This window comes from Lolium perenne, chromosome 4 (assembly GCF_019359855.2).
Source record: "Lolium perenne isolate Kyuss_39 chromosome 4, Kyuss_2.0, whole genome shotgun sequence".
Classification (NCBI taxonomy): Eukaryota; Viridiplantae; Streptophyta; class Magnoliopsida; order Poales; family Poaceae; genus Lolium; species Lolium perenne.
The window spans coordinates 377,403,322-377,430,621 of record NC_067247.2 but is presented as its reverse complement, the minus strand read 5'-3'; the positions used below and the strand labels follow the sequence as shown (position 1 = coordinate 377,430,621).

The following is a 27,300-nucleotide window of genomic DNA, read 5'->3' as shown; positions in this document are numbered from 1 at the left end:
TGTAACTCCAAGAGGGAGTACTTATGCTCGATAGTGGGTTCATGCCTGCATTGACAACTGTGACAGTTAGAGAAAGTTCTAAGGTTGTGTTGTGCTGTTGCCACTAGGGATAAAACATTGATGCTATGTCTAAGGATGTAGTTGTTGATTACATTACGCACCATACTTAATGCAATTGTCTGTTGCTTTGCAACTTAATACTGGAGGGGGTTCGGATGATAACCTGAAGGTGGACTTTTTAGGCATAGATGCAGTTGGATGGCGGTCTATGTACTTTGTCGTAATGCCCAATTAAATCTCACTATACTCATCATGATATGTATGTGCATGGTCATGCTCTCTTTATTTGTCAATTGCCCAACTGTAATTTGTTCACCCAACATGCTGTTCGTCTTATGGGAGAGACACCTCTAGTGAACTGTGGACCCCGGTCCAATTCTCTTTACTGAAATACAATCTACTGCAATACTTGTTCTACTGTTTTCTGCAAACAATCATCTTCCACACAATACGGTTAATCCTTTGTTACAGCAAGCCGGTGAGATTGACAACCTCACTGTTTCGTTGGGGCAAAGTACTTTGGTTGTGTTGTGCAGGTTCCACGTTGGCGCCGGAATCCCTGGTGTTGCGCCGCACTACATCCCGCCGCCATCAACCTTCAACGTGCTTCTTGGCTCCTACTGGTTCGATAAACCTTGGTTTCTTACTGAGGGAAAACCTGCTGCTATACGACATCATACCTTCCTCTTGGGGTTCCCAACGAACGTGTGAGTTACACGCCATCAAGCAGTTTTTCTGGCGCCGTTGCCGGGGAGATCAAGACACGCTGCAAGGGGAGTCTCCACTTCTCAATCTCTTTACTTTGTTTTTGTCTTGTTTAGTTTTATTTACTATTTTGTTTGCTGCACTAAATCAAAATACAAAAAAAAATTAGTTGCTAGTTTTACTTTATTTGCTATCTTGTTTGCTATATCAAAAACACAAAAAAAAATTAGTTTACTTGCATTTACTTTATCTAGTTTGCTTTATTTATTACTGCTAAAATGAGTAATCCTGAAGTTGAAGTTCGTTCGTTTAAGCAACAAGGGGGAGAATGTTTAAAAGATACTTGGTATAGAATTAGTGATGCTCATAGTAGGTGCACTAAGAAACATTCCACCACTATCCTACTCAGGAATTTTTATGTTGGTATCTCTAGCTGGAATAGATATGTTCTTGATTGTCTCGCGGGAGGTAACTTCCTAGGCGCTCCCGCTTTAGAAGCTAGTTGCATTATTGAGAGTTTATTTGGAACACCACCTGTTGATGAAACTAAAATTGAAACCTCTCTTGAGGATGTTATGAAAAAATTGGAAACCATAGAGCAAAACCTTCCAATTATTGATACTACTTTGAAAGCATTACTTGATAGCACTGATAAACTTGATAAATCTCTAGGTGGAATTAATGAGAGAATCGCCATCTTAGAATCTTGTGCTATTCATGATAATCAAACCCAAAGGATTAGTGAACTAGAAGAGGCTATGGGAACATTGGGTTCAACCTTTTCATCTATAAAGTTTAGAGAAAAAACTTATGTGGGTAAGGAGCAAAAGTTTATGTATGTCTCTAAAGTGCCTAAACCAAAGAAATATTATTATAGGCCTAAAATTGACAAAGCCCTTAGTACCACCATGGATGGGGGAGCTCATGATAACAATGTACCACCCCTTGATAATACTTGATACACACTTTCTGCGCCTAGCTGAAAGGCGTTAAAGAAAAGCGCTTATGGGAGACAACCCATATTTTTACCTACAGTACTTTGTTTTTATTTTGTGTCTTGGAAGTTGTTTACTACTGTAGCAACCTCTCCTTATCTTAGTTTTGTGTTTTGTTGTGCCAAGTTAAGCCGTTGATAGAAAAGTAAGTACTAGATTTGGATTACTGCGCAGTTCCAGATTTCTTTGCTGTCACGAATCTGGGCAAAATCCCTCTGTAGGTAACTCAGAAAATTATGCCAATTTACGTGAGTGATCCACAGATATGTACGCAACTTTCATTCAATTTGAGCATTTTCATTTGAGCAAGTCTGGTGCCATTTTAAAATTCGTCAATACGAACTGTTCTGTTTTGACAGATTCTGCCTTTTATTTCGCATTGCCTCTTTTGCTATGTTGGATGAATTTCTTTGATTCACTAATGTCCAGTAGCATTATGCAATGTCCAGAAGTGTTAAGAATGATTGTGTCACCTCTGAATATGTCAATTTATATTGTGCACTAACCCTCTAATGAGTTGTTTCGAGTTTGGTGTGGAGGAAGTTTTCAAGGATCAAGAGAGGAGTATGATGCAACATGATCAAGGAGAGTGAAAGCTCTAAGCTTGGGGATGCCCCGGTGGTTCACCCCTGCATATATTAAGAAGACTCAAGCGTCTAAGCTTGGGGATGCCCAAGGCATCCCCTTCTTCATCGACAACATTATCAGGTTCCTCCCCTGAAACTATATTTTTATTCCATCACATCTTATGTGCTTTTTCTTGGAGCGTCGGTTTGTTTTTGTTTTTTGTTTTGTTTGAATAAAATGGATCCTAGCATTCACTTTATGGGAGAGAGACACGCCCCGCTGTAGCATATGGACAAGTATGTCCTTGGTTTCTACTCATAGTATTCATGGCGAAGTTTCTCCTTCGTTAAATTGTTATATGGTTGGAATTGAAAAATGATACATGTAGTAATTGCTATAAATGTCTTGGGTAATGTGATACTTGGCAATTGTTGTGCTCATGATTAAGCTCTTGCATCATATGCTTTGCACCCATTAATGAAGAAATACATAGAGCATGCTAAAATTTGGTTTGCATATTTGGTTTCTCTAAGGTCTAGATAATTTCTAGTATTGAGTTTGAACAACAAGGAAGACGATGTAGATTCTTATAATGTTTACAATATGTCTTTTATGTGAGTTTTGCTGCACCGGTTCATCCTTGTGTTTGTTTCAAATAAACCTTGCTAGCCTAAACCTTGTATCGAGAGGGAATACTTCTCATGCATCCAAAATACTTGAGCCAACCACTATGCCATTTGTGTCCACCATACCTACCTACTACCTGGTATTTTCCGCCATTCCAAAGTAAATTGCTTGAGTGCTACCTTTAAAATTCCATTCTTCACCTTTGCAATATATAGCTCATGGGACAAATAGCTTAAAAACTATTGTGGTATTGAATATGTAATTATGCACTTTATCTCTTATTAAGTTGCTTGTTGTGCGATAACCATGTTCACTGGGGACGCCATCAACTATTCATTGTTGAATTTCATGTGAGTTGCTATGCATGTCCGTCTTGTTTGAAGTAAGAGCGATCTACCACCTTATGGTTAAGCATGCATATGTTAGAGAAGAACATTGGGCCGCTAACTAAAGCCATGATTCATGGTGGAAGTTTCAGTTTTGGACATATATCCTCAATCTCAAATGAGAAAATTATTAATTGTTGTTACATGCTTATGCATAAAAGAGGAGTCCATTATCTGTTGTCTATGTTGTCCCGGTATGGATGTCTAAGTTGAAGAATAATCAATAGCGAGAAATCCAATGCGAGCTTTCTCCTTAGACCTTTGTACAAAGCGGCATAGAGGTACCCCTTTGTGACACTTGGTAAAAACAGTGCATTGTGATGATCAGGTAGTCCAAGCTAATTAGGACAAGGTGCGGGCACTATTAGTACACTATGCATGAGGCTTGCAACTTATAAGATATAATTTACATGATGCATATGCTTTATTACTACCGTTGACAAAATTGTTTCATGTTTTCAAAATCAAAGCTCTAGCACAAATATAGCAATCGATGCTTTTCCTCTATGGAGGACCATTCTTTTACTTTCAATGTTGAGTCAGTTCACCTATTTCTCTCCACCTCAAGAAGCAAACACTTGTGTGAACTATGCATTGATTCCTACATACTTGCTTATTGCACTTATTATATTACTCTATGTTGACAATATCCATGAGATATACATGTTACAAGTTGAAAGCAACCGCTGAAACTTAATCTTCTTTTGTGTTGCTTCAATGCTTTTACTATGAATTGTTGCTTTATGAGTTAACTCTTATGCAAGACTTATTGATGCTTGTCTTGAAGTGCTATTCATGAAAAGTCTTTGTTTTATGATTCACTTGTTTACTCATGTCATATACATTGTTTTGATCGCTGCATTCACTACATATGCTTTACAAATAGTATGATCAAGATTATGATGGCATGTCACTCCAGAAATTATCTGTGTTATCGTTTTACCTGCTCGGGACGAGCAGAACTAAGCTTGGGGATGCTGATACGTCTCCGACGTATCGATAATTTCTTATGTTCCATGCCACATTATTGATGTTATCTACATGTTTTATGCACACTTTATGTCATATTCGTGCATTTTCTGGAACTAACCTATGAAGAAGATGCCGAATCGCGATTCTTTGTTTTTATTGCTTTTGGTTTCAGAAATCCTAGTAACGAAATATTCTCGGAATTGGACGAAATCAAAGCCCAGGGGCCTATTTTTCCACGAAGCTTCCAGAAGTCCAAAGGAGGGACGAAGAGGGGCCACGGGGTGGCCAAACCCTAGGGCGGCGCGGCCCCACCTCTGGCCGCGCGGCCCTATGGTGTGGGCCCCCCGTGCCGCCTCTTGACCTGCCCTTCCGCCTACAAATAGCCTCCGTGACGAAACCCCCAGAACAAAAAGCCACGATACGAGAAAACATACTGAGACGCCGCCGCCGCCAATCCCATCTCGGGGGATTCTGGAGATCGCCTCTGGCACCCTGCCGGAGAGGGGATTCATCTCCCGGAGGACTCTACACCGCCATGGTCGCCTCCGGAGTGATGAGTGAGTAGTCTACCCCTGGACTATGGGTCCATAGCAGTAGCTAGATGGTTGTCTTCTCCCCATTGTGCTATCATTGTTGGATCTTGTGAGCTGCCTAACATGATCAAGATCATCTATCTGTAATTCTATATGTTGCGTTTGTTGGGATCCGATGAATAGAGAATACTTGTTATGTTGATTATCAAAGTTATATCTACGTGTTATTTATGATCTTGCATGCTTTCCATTACTAGTAGATGCTCTGGCCAAGTAGATGCTTGTAACTCCAAGAGGGAGTACTTATGCTCGATAGTGGGTTCATGCTCGCATTGACACCGGGACGATGACGAGAAAGTTCTAAGGTTGTGTTGTGCTATTGCCACTAGGGATAAAACATTGATGCTATGTCTAAGGATGTAGTTGTTGATTACATTACGCACCATACTTAATGCAATTGTCTGTTGCTTTGCAACTTAATACTGGAGGGGGTTCGGATGATAACCTGAAGGTGGACTTTTTAGGCATAGATGCAGTTGGATGGCGGTCTATGTACTTTGTCGTAATGCCCAATTAAATCTCACTATACTCATCATGATATGTATGTGCATGGTCATGCTCTCTTTATTTGTCAATTGCCCAACTGTAATTTGTTCACCCAACATGCTGTTCGTCTTATGGGAGAGACACCTCTAGTGAACTGTGGACCCCGGTCCAATTCTCTTTACTGAAATACAATCTCATCGCAATACTTGTTCTACTTTTCTCGCAAACAATCATCTTCCACACAATACGGTTAATCCTTTGTTACAGCAAGCCGGTGAGATTGACAACCTCACTGTTTCGTTGGGGCAAAGTACTTTGGTTGTGTTGTGCAGGTTCCACGTTGGCGCCGGAATCCCTGGTGTTGCGCCGCACTACATCCCGCCGCCATCAACCTTCAACGTGCTTCTTGGCTCCTACTGGTTCGATAAACCTTGGTTTCTTACTGAGGGAAAACCTGCTGCTATACGACATCATACCTTCCTCTTGGGGTTCCCAACGAACGTGTGAGTTACACGCCATCAGTAGAGCTAAGACTGGAGCCGTTATCAATGCCTTTTTTCAGAGTTTGGAAAGCTGTATCAGTGTCAAGTGTCCAAACAAATATTGTACCCTTCTTGAGTAATGCAGTTAATGGCTGGCTGATGATGGCATAGTGCTTAATGAATTTCCTATAGTAACCTGTAAGGCCAAGAAACCCCCTCAGTTCCTTAAGATTTGTCGGCGTTGGCCAATTCTCCACTGACTGAATCTTCGTGGCATCAGTTGCAACACCCTCTGCTGAGATCACATGACCGAGATAATTAATTTTCTCTTGAGCAAAGGCACACTTGGATAACTTGACTTGCCATTGATCCTTCTGCAGAATGTTGAGGACAGTGGATAAGTGCTGCAAATGATCGTCATAGGTTTGACTGTAAATCAATATGTCGTCGAAGAAAACCAAGGCAAATTTTCTTAAGATGGGGGCCAGGGTAGCGTTCATAGCGTGCTGAAAGGTAGCAGGAGCTCCTGTCAGTCCGAAGGCCATTACACGGAATTCATAGTGACCATTATGGGTTTGGAAAGCTGTCTTTGCCTCTTCTCCTGGAGCTAAACGAATCTGATGATAACCAGCTTTTAAATCCAGTTTGGAGAACCATTTGGAACCAGCCAACTCGTCCAGTAGCTCATCAATAATGGGAAGAGGGTATTTTCCTTTTACTGTCAAAGCATTCAAGTGTCTGTAATCAACGACCAAGCGCCAGGTCTTGTCCCCTTTTTTGACCAGTATAACAGGTGAACCAAACGGACTGTTGCTCAACTGAATCACACCTTGTTCGAGCAATTCCTGCACTTGTTTCTCAATTTCTGTTTTTAACTCTGGCGCCACACGATAAGGACGCATGGAAACAGGGCGTGCCCCAGGTATTAGCGGAATATGATGATCATATCGGCGTCTTGGCGGTAATCCAGTGGGTGTGGCAAAAACTGAAGCAAACTTGTCCAAGATAGCTTGCACTTGCGGAGGAATTGGAATTGGAGCTCGTTCTGCAGCGTCAGTAATCAAATTTATCTCCACAAGAGCATTGATACAGAACTGGGATCCTTCGCCCTGGAGTATCACCAGTTGGCCATCTTTAGGTACTGCGATCCACCCTTTGTCCCAATGTGTAATCATAGGACTGTATTTGCCCAGCCAATCCAGACCTATGATGCCGTCATAGCTGTCCAAGTCCAGCACCTTGAAATTGTCACGAAATTCAGTGCCTTCCACTGTCCACGCCAATTGGGGAAAATATTCAGCACAGGAGAGAATTGCTCCCCCAGCTACCTTAACATTAACTGCATCGAGTAGTGTTGCACCACCTTTGAGCAGCTGTGCTTTGTGTCTGTCGATGAAGCATGAGGAACTCCCAGAATCGACCAAGAATAACATGTCCACTCCCTGAATCTGAACCTTCAGTATCATAGTCTTAGGAACTGTGATGGATGTGTTGATAGCAGCAGCTGATAGCAACATCAAATGAGGGTCGCGATGCTGTATTGGTTGCTCCCCTTGTTGTTCTTCCTCTTCACCTTCATCAGGCACAAATGGTTGCATATACTCGACCATTTCTTGCACTATGTGTAATGGAACAGTATTCTTGCATCTGTGCTCCCGGTGGTACTTATCACCACAGGTGAAGCATAAGTTCTTAGCTCTTCTGTATGCCCTCAAACTCTGCCACTTTTCTTCCGCAGAACCCTTTTGTGTCTCAGCTTGACGTTTCTCCTCCACCTTTGGTGAAACCCATCTGGCAGGAGGCTGTGGAGGAGGTTTGGCCGGCAAAGAAACTGTTGGCTGATAGAATCGTCTGGTTGGCGACAGTTTTGGTTGCTCAGAAATAACAGGCCCACATTCTTCCCCCAATTCCTCATACAACAAGGCCAATGAGTAAGCAGTGTCGAGATCACGAGGCTGCTGTATTGCCACTAGAATGCGAACACCAGGTTGCAAACCATCAATAAATTTGGTGGTGTAGTGTGTCTGATCAGGGTTGATTTCATAAGCTGTGATCTGATCCATCAACTCAGCAAATCGAGTGACATAATCCTCAACTGATGAAGTCTGAGAAATGTGAATCAATCGTCTGACCAGCACAGGGTGTTGATTTCTGCAAAACGCGTCATCACCGCTGCAACAAATTCAGACCAGGTTGGTTGCCTATGCTGGTGCAAGAAGGATTCCAACCACGTCGCCGCTGTCCCCACGAACTGGTCAGATGCTGTCGAGATCCATTGATGCGTAGGCGTGCTCCAGCGCTGGAAGTAATCCTCGCAACGACGTTGCCACAATTTGGGGTTGGTACCATCAAATTGCGGCAAATCGACACGGGGGCCGTGGAAGGTATTAGAGCCATGAAATGTTCCAGCATAATTTGGATTGTCGTGGTGGTTAAGGGCGAGATTCATACCTCCTCCCGGAGGAGGCATGTGTGAGTCACACGCCGTCCCCCGGCCTGCGTGTGTCCAACGGCAGCCATCCGGGCCCGCGGGGTTCCCCTCCAGCTCCTTGGTGTGTGAAGCCGACGGATCTCCCGCCGTAGCTGCTGGAACGGGGCGCTGTAAACCCGCGACCAGCGCAGTGAGTTGCCCGATCTCGTGGCTGAGGGAACCACGGACCACGTCGAGCTCCTGCCCGATTTGAGTCCTGACGCTCTCCAGATCAGAGGATAGAGCCGCCATACCTTGATATACGCCCTTGAGGTGCTTCTGCGTGTCGATGACGAAGGGTTGGAAATTCCCCAAGATCTCCTTCTTGTAGTGGGCGAAGCGCTGCTCCGCATCCTCCGCCATGTCGATCTTGATGAGCTCGTACAGGGTCTTGGATTCTGGGGAGAGGGACTCCATTACTTCGGATCGTCTGCGCGATACGAAGCGAGTTGCGTGGTGGTGATTGGGAATCTCCAGAATTGGGGATCGAGTGTCTCTGATACCGCTTGTAAGGTGCTACTAGATCGGATCTCACTACCAGGAAGCTAGATCTGCACAACAACTCAAGTTTGCTCGATAAACCACCCTTCCACCCCCGAGCAAGTCATCCACGGCATCAGCCGGGTTCAACCAATTACAACATGCCTTATCTCCCAAGCCACATACGAATATATATAGGATAGCTACGATGGGCCGGGCATCACTTGGTCCAGTTGTCTCCCGTGTAGCGCGACGAAGGCCGTCTGCTTCTCGTGGGCCGGCCCATGTTTCTTGGCGATGATTCGAATGCTTCAGTGTCGTTCCCGCCCTCGCCTTGGTCATCAGTGGTAGCAGGGTCGCTGACAATCTCTAGCGGCTCTACCCATTTCAGACACCAAATACATTTGTTTTGATTTGTTTGGGTTAGACCACGGATACAAAAAATAGCTGATCGGCCTAATATGTCCATTTGGGTCGGGGTAGCCAATGGCCAAACACATTTCTCAGCAAAAGATAGTTTTTGTACATTAAAACAATTGATTGAACAAGAAGCAGATAGTAGATTTTTTTGCTTGAATAATAGGAATATATTAATATAAAAATACCAATTACCCCAGCCCCTGCAGCAACAAAACGTCAAGAACTAGTCAAGACATTAGTGATGCACATGACCAAAGAGAATGGAGAAAAATACAAATACAAATGTAAATAACTAGTAGGATCCGAAGCCTCGTCATCAAAGGCTTCATAGCGGGGCGCCCATGTCGGCGACACTTTCTACCCTTCATCGCTCGAGTCGAGGTTGATGATGGCGATGGCGACAACGGGAAAGAAGGTTTCAACTACTACTCTACTAGTGGTCTGTGGAGCAAGCAAGGCCGGAAACGACAATGTCAATGGACGTGTGAGCACTTCTAGTGCGGTCGCTTGGTTATAAAAAGGACGACATACACGCTGTTGATGACGGCGTAGAAGGCCAGCCACCACACTACCGCTGAGTCGAAGCGGCGCATAAGGGAAACGAGAGAAGTTTGGAAGCAAAGCAGTCCTCTGACCGACCGCCAAGCAGCCCCGAGGACACAAAAATGATACACGCGCCATGTCTGCAACGACATATTTCGAGCCCAAATTTGGGTGGTGAATGCGTCTGCGCAGCTGGTCATTTTTTGTCGGGCGACTGAGTTAGGGTTTTACCTATCTCCTGCCCGTGCGACCCAAATGGACATGTTTGGTCCGTTTGCTTCGGGCTGCTAGAGATGGGCAAACAACACCAACCAATTCCGTTCTTGCCATTTTCTCGCTCCGGATTGCTTTGAACTCTAAGAGCTCCTTTGATTAATAGGAATTATATAGGATTTAGATTATATGAGATATTTTTCGTACACTAGCGTTTGATTCATAGGAACATATCCTATAGAAAATAATCCTATAAGAATTGTGGAGTGCAAATCCTATGCGAAAAAACATGAGGTCATACCTCATGGAAAATTTCTTTGGCACAATAAAAAAGAACTCATCTTCCTATATGATTCAACTAGGCATGACATACTCCCTCCTTTTTTATTTACTTGGTGTTCTATCTTTAGTCAAAGTCAAATTTTATCAAGTTTGACCAAAAAATATAGGAAAAAATATCAACAACTATAATGCCAAATACATATAATATGAAAATATTGTTTATTACAATTCTAATACTATATAGTTTTTATATCGGAGATATTAATAATTTTTTCTTAAATATTTAGTCAAACTTTATAAAGTTTGACTTCGACTAAACCTAGAATGCGATCTAATTGTGAATGAAGGGAGTACTAGTCCTATGGTTTTCCCATTTCTATGGTTTTCATATCTACGAATCAAAGGAGTGTGAATAGCAAAATTTTGTGGAGGATAGCAACTCCATCACCATCAAGAGCTTGTATGAATTGGGACTTGCGACAGAGTAAAGATAAGATTAAGAGAGTGAATTCCGATCACGGGCCGGTGGAGAGCAGCAGGAATCGAAAGGGCAAGGTTCCCACGACCACGGGTAGTTGGGGAACTGCAAGGGAGTAACTATGGAAGTTAATGGAAACGGGGGAGAAGTAAATGAGGTGGCAGGGAAAAGCATCAAAGGGAGACGACGAGACGACAGCAGGCGGTAGAGAGAATATGGGGCATGGTCACTTTGGTCAGGGCCCTGCTGCCATTTACATTTACACGCAGACGCAGCTGTAGGTGAGATGCACGGACCTGGCCTCGACGTCGTCAGACAAAGATTCCCTCATTCAACTTCGCCAGTGTAGTCCAGTGAGCCAGAGCCCAGCTCCATGCCGCATAGCTTCCACTCATCTTCGCTAGTAACTGTCAACTCGTCGCCATGCTCCAATTCAATTCTTGATGGTTGAGAAGGAAGGAGTAATGCCGCACTGACGCCCGCATACAGCTTTGCCAGTCTGGATGGTCTGGTCACATTGCTGCGAGTTGAGTTGCCGGTGAGGTGAGGTGAGCTCTCTATCTGTGCTTGTGCTGCTGTTGGAGAGCTCCCTCAGGTTTGACAACTGAGAACAGCTTCGCCTTCTGGGTTTCTCTTCCATTCTCATGTCCAGTAACTTTCTGAATCACTACTGAGTAGTATGTTTTGATGGTTTAGAAGCGCCGACGAGATGCACCCTGAAATGTTTTGAATTATAAAATGCAGGCAATTCAAATAGAAGCCAGCAAATAATGTATTGATGGAGCAAGGACGACGGTTATTACTGGAATATATGGCGATCTATGTTGTAAATGCGATCTGCACAAATGGAATTCAATTGATGCCAGTCTTTAACGTGCACCAAAGAACGGTCCAGGGTCCAGGCGCGAAAGGCACACACTAAACGTTAGGTGTAGAGATACAGAATATTCATTAGGCCATATCTGAAATTTCTGATAAGGAGACGACACTAGGGAAGTGTAGAGATACATAGGATGCATTATGCATGCCTCCCTCAAGGTATTTCAAAGGCCAATTTCCGGTTAGCTACTGATCAACTGATGGGAAGCAAGATACTACCTCCTTGTCAAAATAAACATCGCAGCATTTTAGTCGTAAATACAGAGCTAGTGATCTCAATTACATGAAGAATATACTTCCTAATTTTCCTGTACATCATTGACGTTTTCCATATGAAAGATTAGCCTTCCAGTTTCCATGGGTGGACCCGCTAATTTGCCAGTGAGGTGAGCTCTCTCTCTCTGCTTATGCTCGGAGAAATTAAAATGCTCCAGTCCTTTCGGTACCTTTATTTATTTATAAATGAGTCCTTTCAATGCTAGTAATACCTACGTTGGAGAGACCCCAGGTTTGCCAACTTGAGGAAAGAATATAAAAGGCGATGTCATCTACATGGACTAGTTCAGGAGCTCTGCTCACCTTTCAGGCTTCTCATCCATCCAAATCTCTGGTAAGTTTTTGAATCACCATGTGCCTGATGCTTTTACTATGTTTTGATGGTTTAAACGTGCTGGTGCTATAAAGGCAATGCACTCTGAAATGTTTGAATTAAAGTGCACGAAATGCAAAGAGAAGCAAGTATTGATAGGGACCTGCAAGGACGCCTAGTTATTATACGACGATTTTGTACATGCTACATGCTAAGCTTAAAAGATCTATACAGATGGAATTGAATTTATGTCAGTCTTTACCATGGACCAAAGAACGGTCCAGGGACCAGACAAGCAAGTAGAACACATTGAAAGTTAATGGTATTAGAAGAACGATCGTGACTTTGCACATGTCATTCTATAATTTTTCATGACGACACAATGCTAGTAATATACTAGTGACAATCAGGATGTACTATGCATGCCTCTCTGAAGGTATTTCAAGGCGAATTTCCTGGGTACTGATCAAATAATGAGAAGCAATGTAGTACTACAAAAAGGCTTATATTTTGGAACGGATGTAATAATACTACTCTAATACCCATGGACGATGAAGTAAAGCTCCACTGGAAGCATGGAGTCTGATTCTGAACTATCAAGAATGGGTACTATCTGAGACAAGTGATTGCTACACATGTGATTTATTCTACTACTATGCCTTATTTCAGTGGCCCAGAGCTCATTATCTCAATTAGATACAAAGAATAAAGGACTAGTAACTACACCTTCAGCCAGCTACCATCTAAAGCTGTGAGGAAAACTTCAGATTTGTTCTTCCTAAACGCCAAATAGATAGAGTAATAGAGTAACATAAAGAAGAGAAGAGTGCAAAACAACACGGTTTTTTGATGAATGGATTATTTGTATTATGTGATACTATACTTATGACCTAACAATATTTCACACAGCCTAGAACAAAGACGATAACACCATTCTAGACTCATAGAAACACAAATTTTATCTAAATTATTTGGCAACTGGTTGGACCCTCTAGAGTTTGTGACAGCTCAGTGGCTCACCTCTAATTTCATTAAAGACCGTTTTCACATGAAAGATTAGCCTTCCAGTTTTCAAGTGTGGACCCGGTTGATTTGCCGGTGAGGTGAGCTCTATCTGTGCTTATGCTAGGAGAAATTTAACTGCTCAAGTCCTTCAGATGCTAACTCTACCGATGAGGCAAGAACATACAAGGCAGTGTCATCTTCTTTTGGCGGGGAAAGGAAGTGTCGTCTATGTGGACTGGTTCAGGGAGCTTCACTCGCCTTTCGGGTTTCTCTCCCGTCCTAATCTCTGGCAACTTTCTCAATCTCACTATTTGCCATGTTTTGATGGTTTAAACGTCCTGCTGCTATAAAGGCAATGCGCTCTGAAATATTTGATTTTAAGTGCAGGCAATGCAAACTGCCAGAGAAGCAAATATTGATAAGGAAATGCAAGGACGCCAATTAAATATACAGTAACCTTGTGCATACTCCGCTTACCTGTACAATGGAATGAATTTATGCCAGTCTTTACATGGACCTAACTACCTAAGAACAGTCCAGGGACCAGGCTTGAAAGACAAGCACATTAAACATTAATATTAGGAAAACTGTCATGAGTTTGCATGTCATATCTCAAATTTCTCATGTAGATACAAGGATAGTGAAGTAGTCATGAACACATTATGTGCCTCTCTGAAGGTACTTTAGGGAAAGGATCAGGAATAGATACAATCTGAACAGTAAATTAGCTTCAAATGTATTCTATGTAGTTTTTTTAGTTGCAGAGCTAATTATCTCAAACAGATATTCTAGAAAACCTGAAGTTTCATTCTTCCTAAATGGTATTAATAGATACAGTAATAGAGTGGCACAAGGGAGAGATGCATAAAAACAACACATCTCTTGATGAATGGACTATTTGTATTATATGTGATGCTATACTTATGACCTAACAATATTTTAACAGCCCAGAAAAACAAGATAATGCCATTCTGAACTCATACATATGCAAATGGCAACAGTGATTGGGCTATGCAGAGTTTGTTACAGCTCAATGGCTCACCTCTAGTTTATTTACACCATTGACCATTATGACATTATACCATTGACCATTATGACATGAAAGATTAGCCTTGCAGCTTTCAGGCGTGACAGTTTTCTTGGCTAGACCATAACCCAGGTAGGTTCTTTCCTTCCAGCAGCAACCACATTCTGTCAGCAGTTGATTCTAGTCAGGTCAACAAAATAGCAGAAATGCTTCAAAACAATGTGAGTGAATTGTACCTATCTGCAACTGGAAGCAATTCCATCATACACTGCAGGAAGCTACATAGCAGCTAGTGCAGCTCTAAAAATGAACTTCTGTGACATTGGCAGGGTCACACACCATCTGTGAGTTAATAGGAGTCATGTTGTTTTGGCAGTCGGAAGTTTTTGAGTAATTTGATAAGCTCATATGTCCTCAAATGACGACCCAATCGGAGACATAAGTCAAAAGGAGTCAATCCATCCTGCGGGAACCATCAAATAGAATTATTCATATTTAGTAGAAGTCTTTAAGATCAACTGGAAGAATATTGCCGGTGCCCATATTTGAGTCCTGATCTACAATCTAAATTATGAAACTACAGATGGATCATAAGAAAGACTGAGCTTGGAATATATATCGTTAGAGAGATAAGTAAGTTATGCCAAACGAGCATAAAAGTACTCAAACAAGGCATAATATGTTCCGACTTAATCATTTGTGAAATGCAAGAAATTATAAAAATACTTACTTGTGTTTTCAAAGTTCTATCAGCACCTTTTAATAAGAGTAGCCTCACAATATCGGTTCTCTGTGTTTGCACGGCTAGATGCAATGGTGTCCAGCCATACTGAGAATTGAACAAGTTAAAGCAATTAACCCATAAGAAAAAACAAAAACAAAAAACAAAAAATTCTTGAGCTCAACATACATCATCTGGGCGATTGATGTCAACATTGTATAGCAATAGAGTCTTTATCGTCTGATTGCATGCTGTCTGGACAGCATAATGCATAAGGGTTGCACCATCCTGTTTCATCAAAATTGCACGATGCATTCAAGGAATTGAAATACTGCAGATAAGAAATCTAGAAGCGCAAATCACCATGCGGGAGGCGATATACCTTAGCACAAATAAAACATCCAATTCATTACTTAAAGATGAAAACAAACAACATTAACATTTTATTCAAGACTAGTCCATCATTTTATAAATAAAACTTTCCAGGAATATGCTGTCTAAAGTTGTTTCAAACCTAGCTAAACAAAGGATATACTCACTTTATCATAGATGAATGGATTCGCTGAATTCCTCAAGAGATAGTTGATGATAGCATGCTTCTTCGAAATAATTGCTTTATGAATTGCTGGCAAGCCATCCTGAGGAAAACAGAAATGGCCATTAATGGTACAAAAATATATCACAAAGATACCATGCATTCTGCATGCATGTCGGCTTAAGATGATATAACTCACAATTTACATTAGAAATTACCTTATCAAGGGCATTTACATCCACCTTATGTTTCAGAAGATTGTCCAATAGATAGAAGTCTCCTGATGCAGCAAGGGTGTGAAGTGGCAGCCACTTACTCTACAAGAAGGATACATGTCGTATCGACTGTCAATGAGCTGATATTGCAGCTAACGTGAAAGTAACAAACATCATAAAAAATTAGGCCATTGGGTATAACATACGTGAATGTGGAATTGTGGATGATGGGTTATGTGACAAATTACAGATGAATTGAGATCGGCTAAAATACTCTGAATAGGAACCACTTACAGAAGCTGCAGCTTCCAGATCAGGTAATCTCTTGTTCAGAAGAGCCTTTTCCTCATCCGTGAACAGCTTCCGGCGACCTGAAGTACAGAACAGATTATTCATAGGGACAACTGCAGTGTTAGAAGTAATATGCAACATAGAGAAGTTCTGCCAATACATTTAAGCCCAAATACATCAAACTAATATTTTGTATAATAGACCACACTGGAGGTCAGGTTGATGCCTCAGACCTGTTGACATGATCTATCATAATGCACTATTTAAAAATGTATGGCATATTTTGATTGTCAAATTTGCACTTTGATAGCTATTTGTATAATATTCTGCTAATGGTCACAGAATGACAGTCGTAAGAATGTGCTTTGATGCTCCGGAAAACAAATACCATGGCACCAATTTTGTATAAACGTAACACAACTCACATTTGGTTAAAGTCGGTACATTCAATACCAACAACTTATGTGGCATTGGGAGTACGGATATACCATAATGGATCAGCAACGCAGACACTGAACCGGGAATAAGACATTGCACATTCTCCATTAACTTCAGCAACTTCTCTAATTGTATTTAGTATTAGCCTTTGGTGTAACAGAATGAATTTGTAACTGTCTAATAGCATGCTTGTTTTTTTTAATATCCATTTGGCATTGTTTCTAAACATTTAATTACAACAAATCCATGATGTGGCATCGGGAGTGGAGACAATCAACCAGGGATAAGACATTGCACATTTCACCAATGACTTCAGAAACTTCTCTAACTATATTCAGTACTAGCCTTTGTGTAGCAGAGTAAATTCGCAGTTGTCTAATAGATACATGTTTTTACTCCATTTGGTTTTGTTTATAAACAGTGATGATGATAATGCCTTACATCAATGGAGAGAGTTTGAACAAACTAGTGATCATGATTATATAGTATAACACTAAGAATCACAGAACCTTGGCAATAATATATGTAGTTCTGTAATGAAGATCTATATCATGCATTTGGGCATTGCAATAAGATGAATATGCTCTGACTATTATTCTGAGCATTTGGTCAAAGTCGATGCATTCAGTACCAACAACTTACGTGGCATTGGTTGTATGGATACCCCATTATGGATCAGCAAAGCAGACAATGAACCAGGAATAAGACATCTGCAAATTCTCTATTAGCTTCAGTGACTTCTTTAATTCTACTATTTAGTGCCAGCCTTTGGTGTAGGAAATGAACTTGCAATTTTCTAACAGCGTGCTTGTTTTTACTCTATTTGGCTTTGTTTCTAAATATTCAGTGCCAACAAATTCATAATGTGGCATTGGGAGCGTGGACTTTAACCCCACAAAGGATTAGCGGTGGAGTCAATTAACCAGGGATAAGACATTTCACAGCAACTTCTCTAACTGTATTTGGTACGAGCCTTTGGTGTAGCATAATGAATTTGCAGTTGTCTAATAGCCTGCTCGTTTTGTACTCCATCTGGCTTTGGTTCTAAGCAGGGACAATGTTGGATAATTGCTACACTAATGTGCATAGCAAAACAAAAGTTGAGGAACTCACTTTTGGCGCTCTTGCCATCCTCCGTCTCGCCCGGCACATAGTCGCTACTGCTGAACAGCTCCGCAATGTCCTCCAGACCGGCCCTAGCCATGGCCATCCTCGGATTCCTCGGCGCGACGCGCGTCCCAGGATCGGGAGGCGGCGGAGCCTCCACCATATCCGTCCCGCGGGACCTCTCCCCGAGCGGCTCGATGTAGTCACGATATACCCGCCCAGGGTCGGTGTCGCGGCGCGCGCGGGACTTGTCCTCGAGCGGCTCCACGTAGTCGCGCGCGACGCGCCCGAGCTCCGCGTCCAGCCGGCCCTCGCGGTAGGCGCGGTACTCGTCGGGGGCTGCCACGGCGGAGGGCGCCCGGCGGTCGAGGCGGCTGTTGAATCGCAGCCCGTGCGCGATGCGGCGCTTCTCCTTCTTGGTCAGGTTGATCTCCTCCACGGCGTCGCTCCACCTCTCGGGGACCAGGCTGCCGGCGCGAGAGGTGGCCCCCCGTCGTCGCGGCGGGCGGCGGGTGCGGAGGTCGAGGGCGGGGTCCTCGAAGGCCTCGTCCTCGAACACGAGGCAGTCGCCGAGGACGACATCGTCGTCGTAGTCGTCGTTGACGGCGGCGGCGACGGCGAAGGAGGAGGAGCAGGAGGAGACGAGTGGCCGGCGGCGCGGCGGCAGGGCGAGGGGTTTGGTGGGCGCGTGGAGGCGGGAGGCGGCGGTGGTGAGAGCCGGGTTTGGGGAAGAGAAGGGGAGGAGGAGCAGCGGGAGAGACGGCGGCGGCATCGCGCGCGTTCTGCTCCCCGCGCGCGCCGGAAGCCGAGAGGATAGGCCGCTTAATCCTATTCACCGCCCGAAGCGGGCGCTATCTGGCGCGCCGCACATACCGCGGTTGTCTTGGGCCTGGCCCATATACTCCACACTGTTTCAGTATGAGTAAAATGCATCCACGGTATAGGGCAAAGCCTTAGGGAGCTCCTATACTGCAATCCCTTTTTTTTTTTTTTTTTTTTTTTTGAGACCCCTTGATCTGTGTTACAGCTGTAGCATCTGAACTTATGCACTAACTCAACACCACACTCACACCACACACACGCACACCACTAGTGCACAAGTTAGACTCTAGAACTATACACACAGCACACATAATTTGGGTGTCCCTAGGAGCTAGTAGTTGTGGCACATATGTGTGGAGGGGATTTTATTTGGGACCTAGAGCCCCGGTGAGACACCAGAAAATCGTCCCCAAAGGGAATCGATCTCGGGCGGGCAGGCTGGCCACTGCCAAGCCTAGCCACTGCGCTAGCCGCGCGTCCTCCCTATACTGCAATCCCTATACCGGCCTCCTGCCGCACACCCCCTATTGTTGTTATGGGACGGCCCATAATTGCGGCCTTTTTCTTTCTCGCGCAGCTTAGGCGATTTCCTGTCAGTTTGTTCCGTTTCTCTCTCGTTTTTTCACTGTCTGGTTTTTTAAAATGTTCAGCTAAAAGACGTTCATTTTTTTTAAAATTGTTCAGATTTTAAAAATACGATCAGATTTGGAAAGTGTACAAATTTAACGTTTTAAAAAATGTTCAAATTTTGAAATTATTTAAATTTAAAAATTGTTCAAATTTTGAAATTATTTAAATTAATTTTTTTTCAAATTTTGAAACTGATCGGTTCAAAATGTTCAAATTTTTAAAATGTTCAAATTTTAAAACTATTCAAATTCTAAAGTTGTTCACTTTTGAAAATTTTCAAATTTTGCGAAATATTCTGTCTCAAAAAATAGTTTGTTTTTTTCCAAAAAAAATAGTTTTTTTAAACCAAAATATAAATAGAAAAGAAAAAAGAACATAAAGGAAAGAAAAAGGAAAATAATCTTACCTGCTGCGATGGGCCACAGCCCACCGAACCGCCCAACGTTGCGGGGGTGTGCGGTGCCTTGCACGGGTCAGGTCGGTGTATAACACCCCCTCCTATACCACTGAAAGGATGAGATGTCACATAGAGGGGGTGAATAGGCGTTTTAAAAACTATTATAGATTTTGCTTCTAAGAATGCGGAATTAAATTAACGTTTATTTTACAAATACAAAACCTAAATATGGTAGGCTCAACTAAGTGCAACAACAACAACAACTTAGATAAACAAGATAGGCACAAAAGATAGCAAGATATAAGTACTTGAAGCACGATGGCTATCACAAGGAAAGTAAACTCGGACATAGAGATAACCGATGCACACGGAGACGAAGATATATTCATGTGTCGCTCCACACAAGGTGAGGTACGTCACGTTGGAGAGATGTGGCTACCACGAAGATCTCTCGAACGCCACAAAGGCTCACCTTCTTCTCCAAGCTAATACCACGAATGACAAAAACATTTCTCTTATGGCTAGCTTTTTCTCCACTCCGGAGATGGCAAGCTCCACAACCACTTTACAAGCTTCGCGAAGGAGAAGCTCGGGCCTCTTTACAATCTTCCACGAAGAGATCACCAGAGCACCAACCGTCAAGCTAACTAGTGTTGGGAATATGCCCTAGAGGCAATTATGTGTGATGTAATTCCCAATGTATTCATAAAGTTATTAAGTTGTCCTTGTATGAACATCTGATATGCATCATTGAATATGTGATTCCATTGTGGAATTGTGTATTCATGTTGTTCATACTATATTATCCTTAGTCATCTAAGTTGTGCTGGACACACTACTTAGGCTAATGTGTATATCGGTTGATGACTCGGTTCCACTTGTCATGGGCATGTTGATGCTATTCCAACCTACATGGATTCAGCTAAAGAGTTTAGCATGATTCGGATAGACCCGTATGTCTCAATTAGTGTAATCCTTAGACCTGAGTTTATCGCATGATCCGAGTTGTGGATGAACCGGCTTAGGTTCTGCCAAACGTTGTTCCGTAACAGGACAATTATAAAGGCAGGATTCAGGCTGACTATGAAGCAAGTTGCGTGACATGGATAACCAAGATGGGATTTTACTCCACCAACTGGAGATATTCTCTAGGACCTCTCAAGTGATATGATTTGGAAAGCATGGCCGTGCACGACTCAGTTAAGTGTTAACCAAGGAGATCGACAAAGTATTAGTCGAGTGAATCACATATCACAGATTGAGAAGAGAGTTGAGTTATTAAAGGGATGGCGATAATTCGCCTATATCTCGACAAGGTATATCGTGAGGCAAAACGGACTCAGACGTAAGTCGCATGGGAAAGGCATGTCATCACGACACTATGGGACTTGGGAGTTAGCATGTTCTGCTAGGAGCCGCTACCGACTGGTCGATAGAGAGTGAGACTCCAATCGTGTCCAAGTCGTCATGAGCCTGCGGGGTCACACATTTAGGAGTGGGAGCAAGTGGTTTGGGTTGGACCCGAATCGGGCACGGGCTGAATCGGTGAGTTGGACTCGTGGTGATTAGAGTAAGTGAATTAGTGGCTAGGACGAAATCGTTGATTAAGCCTTTGTCACTCCACAAGTGTTGTGGAGGGAGAGCCCATTATCACCCTCTATATAAGTGGGCGTAGGCTGCCCGGAGGGCGATGGTTAGACCAGTCCATGAGTTGGAACCCTAACCCCCATTCGGTCAGCCCACCGTGCGGTCCTAGCAGTCCACCGTCGGCGCTCCTCCTCGTACCTGTGGATACCGACAGAGACGTTGTACGTTCAGCGCTTCAACGATCGCAAGATTCGATCAGATTGGATCATGGGATGATCGGATGATCTACACTGCCCCGACGCACTTCATTGAGTTTCCGCACCTACGCGTCTAGTGGTAATCATCGTGGTCTTCTACCTCGGCTAGATCTTGCAAGTTTCACGTTAGGTTTAAATTTTGCTTATCACCTCGTGGCTCAACAACTAGGAGGTCACCCCTCCAAGAGTAATAAGGTCACAGTCTCTCACTCGAACTAATCCTATTGGAGAGCTCAACACAATGCAATGATGCAAAGCAAGAACATCAAGAAAAGTGCTCAAATCCTTCTCTCTCAAATCCCACCAAAGCAACAAATGCTATGGAGGAACTAGAGAGGAAGAAAAATGGTGGAGGTCAACCAATGACTCCAAGATCTAGATCCCAAGAGTCCCCCCCCCCCACTTAGAGGAGGAATGGATTGGTGGAGGTTGTAGATCTATATCTCCTCTTTCAAAGCCCTTAAAAAGATGCAAGAATCATAGGAGGGATGAGATAGAAAGCAAGCTCAAGAAGGTCAACAATGGTGGGAGAAAATAAGCTCACGAACCCTAGAAAACCTTTGGGGAAGAAGCCCCTTTTATAGCCCCTCAAAATATGATCGTTTGGGGCAAAAAACGAGCAGACAATGACGAAAAATTCAGGCAGCCGCCGGTTTCTATGCCGGAACCAAAAAGTGAAACCGGCAAGGAAACTGGCACACCGGTTTCCATGCCGAAATGGCATGCCAGTTCCCACGTCGGAATCATTTCAGCTTGCTGGAATCATTTCGGTTTCGTCGGAATTATGTACTAGTACGCCAGTCGGCATATACCGAAAACAATTTGGCACGCCGGAATGGTTTCGGCGGGGAAACCGGCACTTCCGGTTTCTACGATGGAAATCTAAACAGAATACGAAAACGATGATAACTCTTGCATCCAGACTCCGATTTTTGCAAACTTGGGGTTTTGAGAAGCTAATAACAAGCTCTATATAATAGAGTCTATAAGACCCAAAAAATAGCTAGATGTAAAATATCAAATAAGGAGTGGTATGAAACCTCCCTAAAAGAAGGACCAGTAAGACCTCCAAACTCGAAAGCACAAAAGAAGATGCATACGGATTCCATTTCCGATGAACTTGGGCTTGTTGAAAAGCTAGCAACATGCTCAAGAATCTCACAAAGAGAAACACCAAGAAGCAACAACAATATAGGGATGCGAAGTATGCAAAGTATTTTTAGCTCCCTAAGACAATGCGATCAAGTTTCTCAACCGAAATCCCCTCTTGATAATGCGGCAATCTATCCTATAACCCGGTCTCCCAACAACCACCTTGAGACCGGTAAAAGGAAAACCTAGTGATACGTCTCAAACGTATCTATAATTTCTTATGTTCCATGCTAGTTTTATGACAATACTCACATGTTTTATATACACTTTACATCATTTTGATGCATTTTCCGGTACTAACCTATTAACAAGATGCCGAAGCGCCGCTTCTGTTTTACTGTTTTTGGTTTCAGAAATCCTACACAGGAAATATTCTCGGAATTGGACGAAACAAAAGCCCACGGTCTTATTTTCCACGGAGCCTTCCAGAACACCGAAGAGGAGACGAAGAGGGGACGCGAGGCGGCCACACCATAGGGTGGCGTGGCCCCACCCCTGGTCGCGCCGCCATATGGGGTGGGCCCCTCGGGCGCCCCCCGACTCTGCCCCTTCGCCTATTTATTCCTTCCGTCGCGAAAACCCTAGTACCGAGAGCCACGATACGAGAAAAGTTAATGAGACGCCGCCTCCGTCAATCCCATCTCGGGGGGTTCTGAAGATCGCCTCCGGCACCCTGCCGGAGAGGGGAATCATCACCGGAGGGCTCTACATCACCATGCCCGCCTCCGGACTGATGCGTGAGTAGTTCATCCTTGGACTATGTGTCCATAGCAGTAGCTAGATGGTTGTCTTCTCCTCTTGTGCTATCATGTTTAGATCTTGTGAGCTGCCTATCATGATCAAGATCATCTATTTGTAATGCTACATGTTGCATTTGTTGGGATCCGATGAATATGGAATACTATGTCAAGTTTATTATCGATCTATCATATATGTGTTATTTATGTTCTTGCATGCTCTCCGTTGCTAGTAGAGGCTCTGGCCAAGTTGATACTTATGACTCCAAGAGGGAGTATTTATGCTCGATAGTGGGTTCATGCCTCCATTGAATCTGGGATAGTGACAGAAAGTTCTAAGGTTGTGGACGTGCTGTTGCCACTAGGGATAAAACATCAATGTTTTGTCTAAGGATATTTGTATTGATTACATTACGCACAGTACTTAATGCAATTGTCTATTGTTTGCAACTTAATACTGGAAGGGGTGCGGATGCTAATCCGAAGGTGGACTTTTAGGCATAGATGCATGCTGGATAGCGTTCTATGTTCTTTGTCGTAATCCCCTAAGTAAATCTCATAGTAGTCAGCATGATATGTATGTGTATTGTTATGCCCTCTCTATTTGTCAATTGCCCAACTGTAATTTGTTCACCCAACATGCTATTTATCTTAGTGGAGAGACACCACTAGTGAACTGTGGACCCCGGTCCATTCTTTTACATCTGAAATACAATCTACTGCAATCAATGTTCTCTGTTGTTCTTTGCAAACAAACATCATTCTCCACACCATACGTTTAATCCTTTGTTTACAGCAAGCCGGTGAGATTGACACCCTCACTATTAAGTTGGGGCAAAGTATTTTGATTGTGTTGTGCAGGTTCCACGTTGGAGCCGGAATCTCTGGTGTTGCGCCGCACTACACTCCTTCACCAACAACCTTCACGTGGCCTTCATCTCCTACTGGTTCGATAACCTTGGTTTCTTACTGAGGGAAAACTTGCTGTTGTACGCATCACACCTTCCTCTTGGGGTTCCCAACGGACGTGTGTTTCACGCGTTATCACCTAACAAGGACATACCTTTGCCAAGTGCATCCCGCTTGATCTTGACAACAACGCTCAAGCTCCCTTAAGTCAGAATGCCTCACTTGATCATTGTTGTTTCGTGAAGACTCACAATTGCTCCCCCATACACCATGATGGGATAGCTTCATTGAGGCCCATCTTCACATGTCCATTATCACCAAAGGATCGCAAGCTTCAAGCATGATATCTTCGATATGCTCATCTTGAACTTGCCCTTCTCAACCTTGATGACATTGAAGCTTGATGCCATCCTCTCATGGGCTATATGAGATCATATTCTTGATGCATGCCCATGGCAAAATACCTAACCCACATAGACAACACAAATGCATATATATATTGGGTTAGCTCATCAAGCATAATTGACAAGGCTTACCATCCACAAGATCCATGATCCAAAGTGGTACAATCTTTATGCTTCATGTGTTGACCAACTTGAATTCAATCCTCACTCTTAGTCTTGGTCAACCTTGTATCTCTTCATGATCTATCATAATATATTGATCATTCATTGCTTAACACATAAGCTAGAGCATGGCTAAGTTGAGTTCCACACAAGAACTGCATCTTCATTTCTTCAACCTGATCATATCAAATTATTCTCTTCAAATCGATGATCCTGATGCCAATACCAAAGGTATAACATTATATTCATGGCAGCACACTTAAATCCAACATATAGACTTCAAGAAATACCTATGGAATATTCCTTCATATAAACACAATGAAAACATTAGTCTATAGAGGATTGTCATTAAATACAAAAAAAAAACACTTAGGGGCAATGTACCCTTACAGTCTTCCTCATTTTTGTAATTCATGACAATCTCAACAAGAGGGTTTATATAATCAATATTAGAAACAAGTATGCGACTTATCCGAGAATAAGTTGTATACAAGGGGTTGTATTTGATATGCTCAAGTAACACAAAGTTACTATCCCATATCAAAACCGATTCTACTCACACAAACTACAACTAATGCAAGAGATGTGAGTAGAACCAACATATATAGAGCAAACTCCCCCAAAATATATGCACGTGTGATGAACTTGAATTTCATTGCATACATTGTCAAGCTTAACATTCGGGAGAGTTTCCACTATATATTCAACCATGCGAAGCATAATAAATATGAAATGCATGAGAGGTAAAACACTTAAGCTCAAACCAAACTTAAGTATAAAACCATTTCCCTTAAACCATCTAAACTTCTCCCCCATTGTCAACAAGTGACAAAATGGGTGCCAAATTTAGAAGGCCAATATAGTACGAGTTCCTCCCAAGGTATGCATTTCTCATAATATGAGTGAAATCAAATGCACATATCCAATAACAAATACATGGAGGAAAACACAATATATTGAAGATCAAAGTGTAGGAAAACGTTGCATAGAAAACAAAAATTTTCCTACCGCGAACACGCAATCCAAGCCAAGATGCAATCTAGAAGACGGTAGCAACGAGGGGGTATCGAGTCTCACCCTTGAAGAGATTCCAAAGCCTACAAGATGAGGCTCTTGTTTCTGCGGTAGACGATCACTTGCCGCTTGCAAAAGCGCGTAGAAGATCTTGATCACGATCGGTTCCGGCGCCACGAACGGGCAGCACCTCCGTACTCGGTCACACGTTCGGTTGTTGATGAAGACGACGTCCACCTCCCCGTTCCAGCGGGCAGCGGAAGTAGTAGCTCCTCTTGAATCCGACAGCACGACGGCGTGGTGTCGGTGGCGGTGAAGAAGTCCGGCGGAGCTTCGCTAAGCTACGCGGGCTATATGGAGGAGAGGGGGGCGGCTAGGGTTTGGGAGGGGGTGGCCGGCCACTCAAGGGGGGCGGCCAGCTTGTGGTCTTGGGGTGGCCGGCCCCCTCCCTTGGCCCCTCATTATATAGGTGGATCCCAAGTGTTGGTGTCCAAGTCTTCGAATAAGACCCGAAACCAAAACCTTCCATAGGAGGGGGCAAACCTAGCTCAACTAGGACTCCCACCCAAAGGTGGGATTCCCACCTCCCATGTGGGGGGTGGCCGGCCCCCTATGGTGGAGTCCACTTGGGACTCCACCCCCACTAGGGCTGGCCGGCCATGGAGGTGGAGTCCCTTGTGGACTCCACCTTCCTTGGTGGTTTCTTCCGGACTTTTCTAGAACCTTCTAGAACCTTCCATAGAACCTTCCGCGACATTTTATTTCACATAAAATGACATCCTATATATGAATCTTATTCTCCTACCATTCCGGAACTCCTCGTGATGTCCGGGATCTCATCCGGGACTCGAACAAATATTCGAACTCCATTCCATAATTCAAGTGCTACCATTTCAACATCCAACTTTAAGTGTGTCACCCTACGGTTCGAGAACTATGCGGACATGGTTGAGTACTCACTCCGACCAATAACCAATAGCGGGATCTGGAGATCCATAATGGCTCCCACATATTCAACGATGACTTTAGTGATCGAATGAACCATACACATATATTACCAATTCCCTTTGTCTCGCGATATTTTACTTGTCCGAGGTTTGATCTTCGGTATCACTCTATACCTTGTTCAACCTCGTCTCCTGACAAGTACTCTTTACTCGTACCGTGGTATGTGGTCTCTTATGAACTCATTCATATGCTTGCAAGACATTAGACGACATTCCACCGAGAGGGCCCAGTATATCTATCCGTCATCGGGATGGACAAATCCCACTGTTGATCCATATGCCTCAACTCATACTTTCCGGATACTTAATCCCACCTTTATAGCCACCCATTTACGCAGTGGTGTTTGGTGTAATCAAAGTACCTTTCCGGTATAAGTGATTTATATGATCTCATGGTCATAAGGACTAGGTAACTATGTATCGAAAGCTTATAGCAAATAACTTAATGACGAGATCTTATGCTACGCTTAATTGGGTGTGTCCATTACATCATTCACTCAATGACATAACCTTGTTATTAATAACATCCAATGTTCATGATTATGAAACTAATCATCCATTAATCAACAAGCTAGTTTAAGAGGCATACTAGGGACTTCTTGTTTGTCTACATATCACACATGTACTAATGTTTCGGTTAATACAATTATAGCATG

General features: G+C 43.2%; 2 protein-coding genes across 3 annotated transcripts; both read right to left on the bottom strand.

Annotated features, from left to right (window-relative positions):
• Positions 1 to 5,899: 5,899 nt before the first annotated feature.
• LOC127348065 (uncharacterized) lies at positions 5,900 to 8,760 on the bottom strand. The gene is made up of 2 exons (XM_051374171.1): positions 8,044 to 8,760; positions 5,900 to 7,978 (listed from the first exon to the last, which is right to left on the bottom strand). Exons 1-2 carry the CDS (start codon positions 8,758 to 8,760, stop codon positions 5,900 to 5,902), a joined length of 2,796 nt encoding a protein of 931 aa, XP_051230131.1.
• Positions 8,761 to 14,114: 5,354 nt separating this feature from the next.
• Positions 14,115 to 18,412, bottom strand: LOC127297152 (ankyrin repeat domain-containing protein, chloroplastic). 2 transcript variants are annotated; one of them, XR_011744091.1, is made up of 8 exons: positions 17,573 to 18,411; positions 16,025 to 16,101; positions 15,734 to 15,832; positions 15,520 to 15,618; positions 15,170 to 15,268; positions 14,990 to 15,088; positions 14,496 to 14,722; positions 14,115 to 14,423 (listed from the first exon to the last, which is right to left on the bottom strand). XR_011744091.1 is itself a non-coding variant. In XM_071819502.1 (7 exons), the coding sequence occupies exons 1-7, from the start codon at positions 18,336 to 18,338 to the stop codon at positions 14,609 to 14,611; spliced, it is 1,353 nt and encodes a 450-aa protein (XP_071675603.1). In that variant the 5' UTR covers positions 18,339 to 18,412; the 3' UTR covers positions 14,495 to 14,608. The 2 variants fall into 2 exon arrangements, 1 of the variants encoding a protein (XP_071675603.1); XM_071819502.1 differs by lacking the exon at positions 14,115 to 14,423 and having other exon boundaries at positions 14,495 to 14,722; positions 17,573 to 18,412.
• Between the last annotated feature and the right edge of the window lie 8,888 nt (positions 18,413 to 27,300).

Coding starts and splice junctions, on each gene's coding strand:
- LOC127348065 (XM_051374171.1), bottom strand. CDS start 8,760: ATGGAGTCCCTCTCCCCAGAATCCAAGACCCTGTACGAGCTCATCAAG. Junction 7,979..8,043: donor GGTCTGAATTTGTTGCAGCG/GTGATGACGCGT, acceptor CACATTTCTCAG/ACTTCATCAGTTGAGGATTA.
- LOC127297152 (XM_071819502.1), bottom strand. CDS start 18,338: ATGCCGCCGCCGTCTCTCCCGCTGCTCCTCCTCCCCTTCTCTTCCCCA. Junction 15,619..15,733: donor ATGTAAATGCCCTTGATAAG/GTAATTTCTAAT, acceptor TGTTTTCCTCAG/GATGGCTTGCCAGCAATTCA. Junction 14,723..14,989: donor ATAGAACTTTGAAAACACAA/GTAAGTATTTTT, acceptor TGGTTCCCGCAG/GATGGATTGACTCCTTTTGA.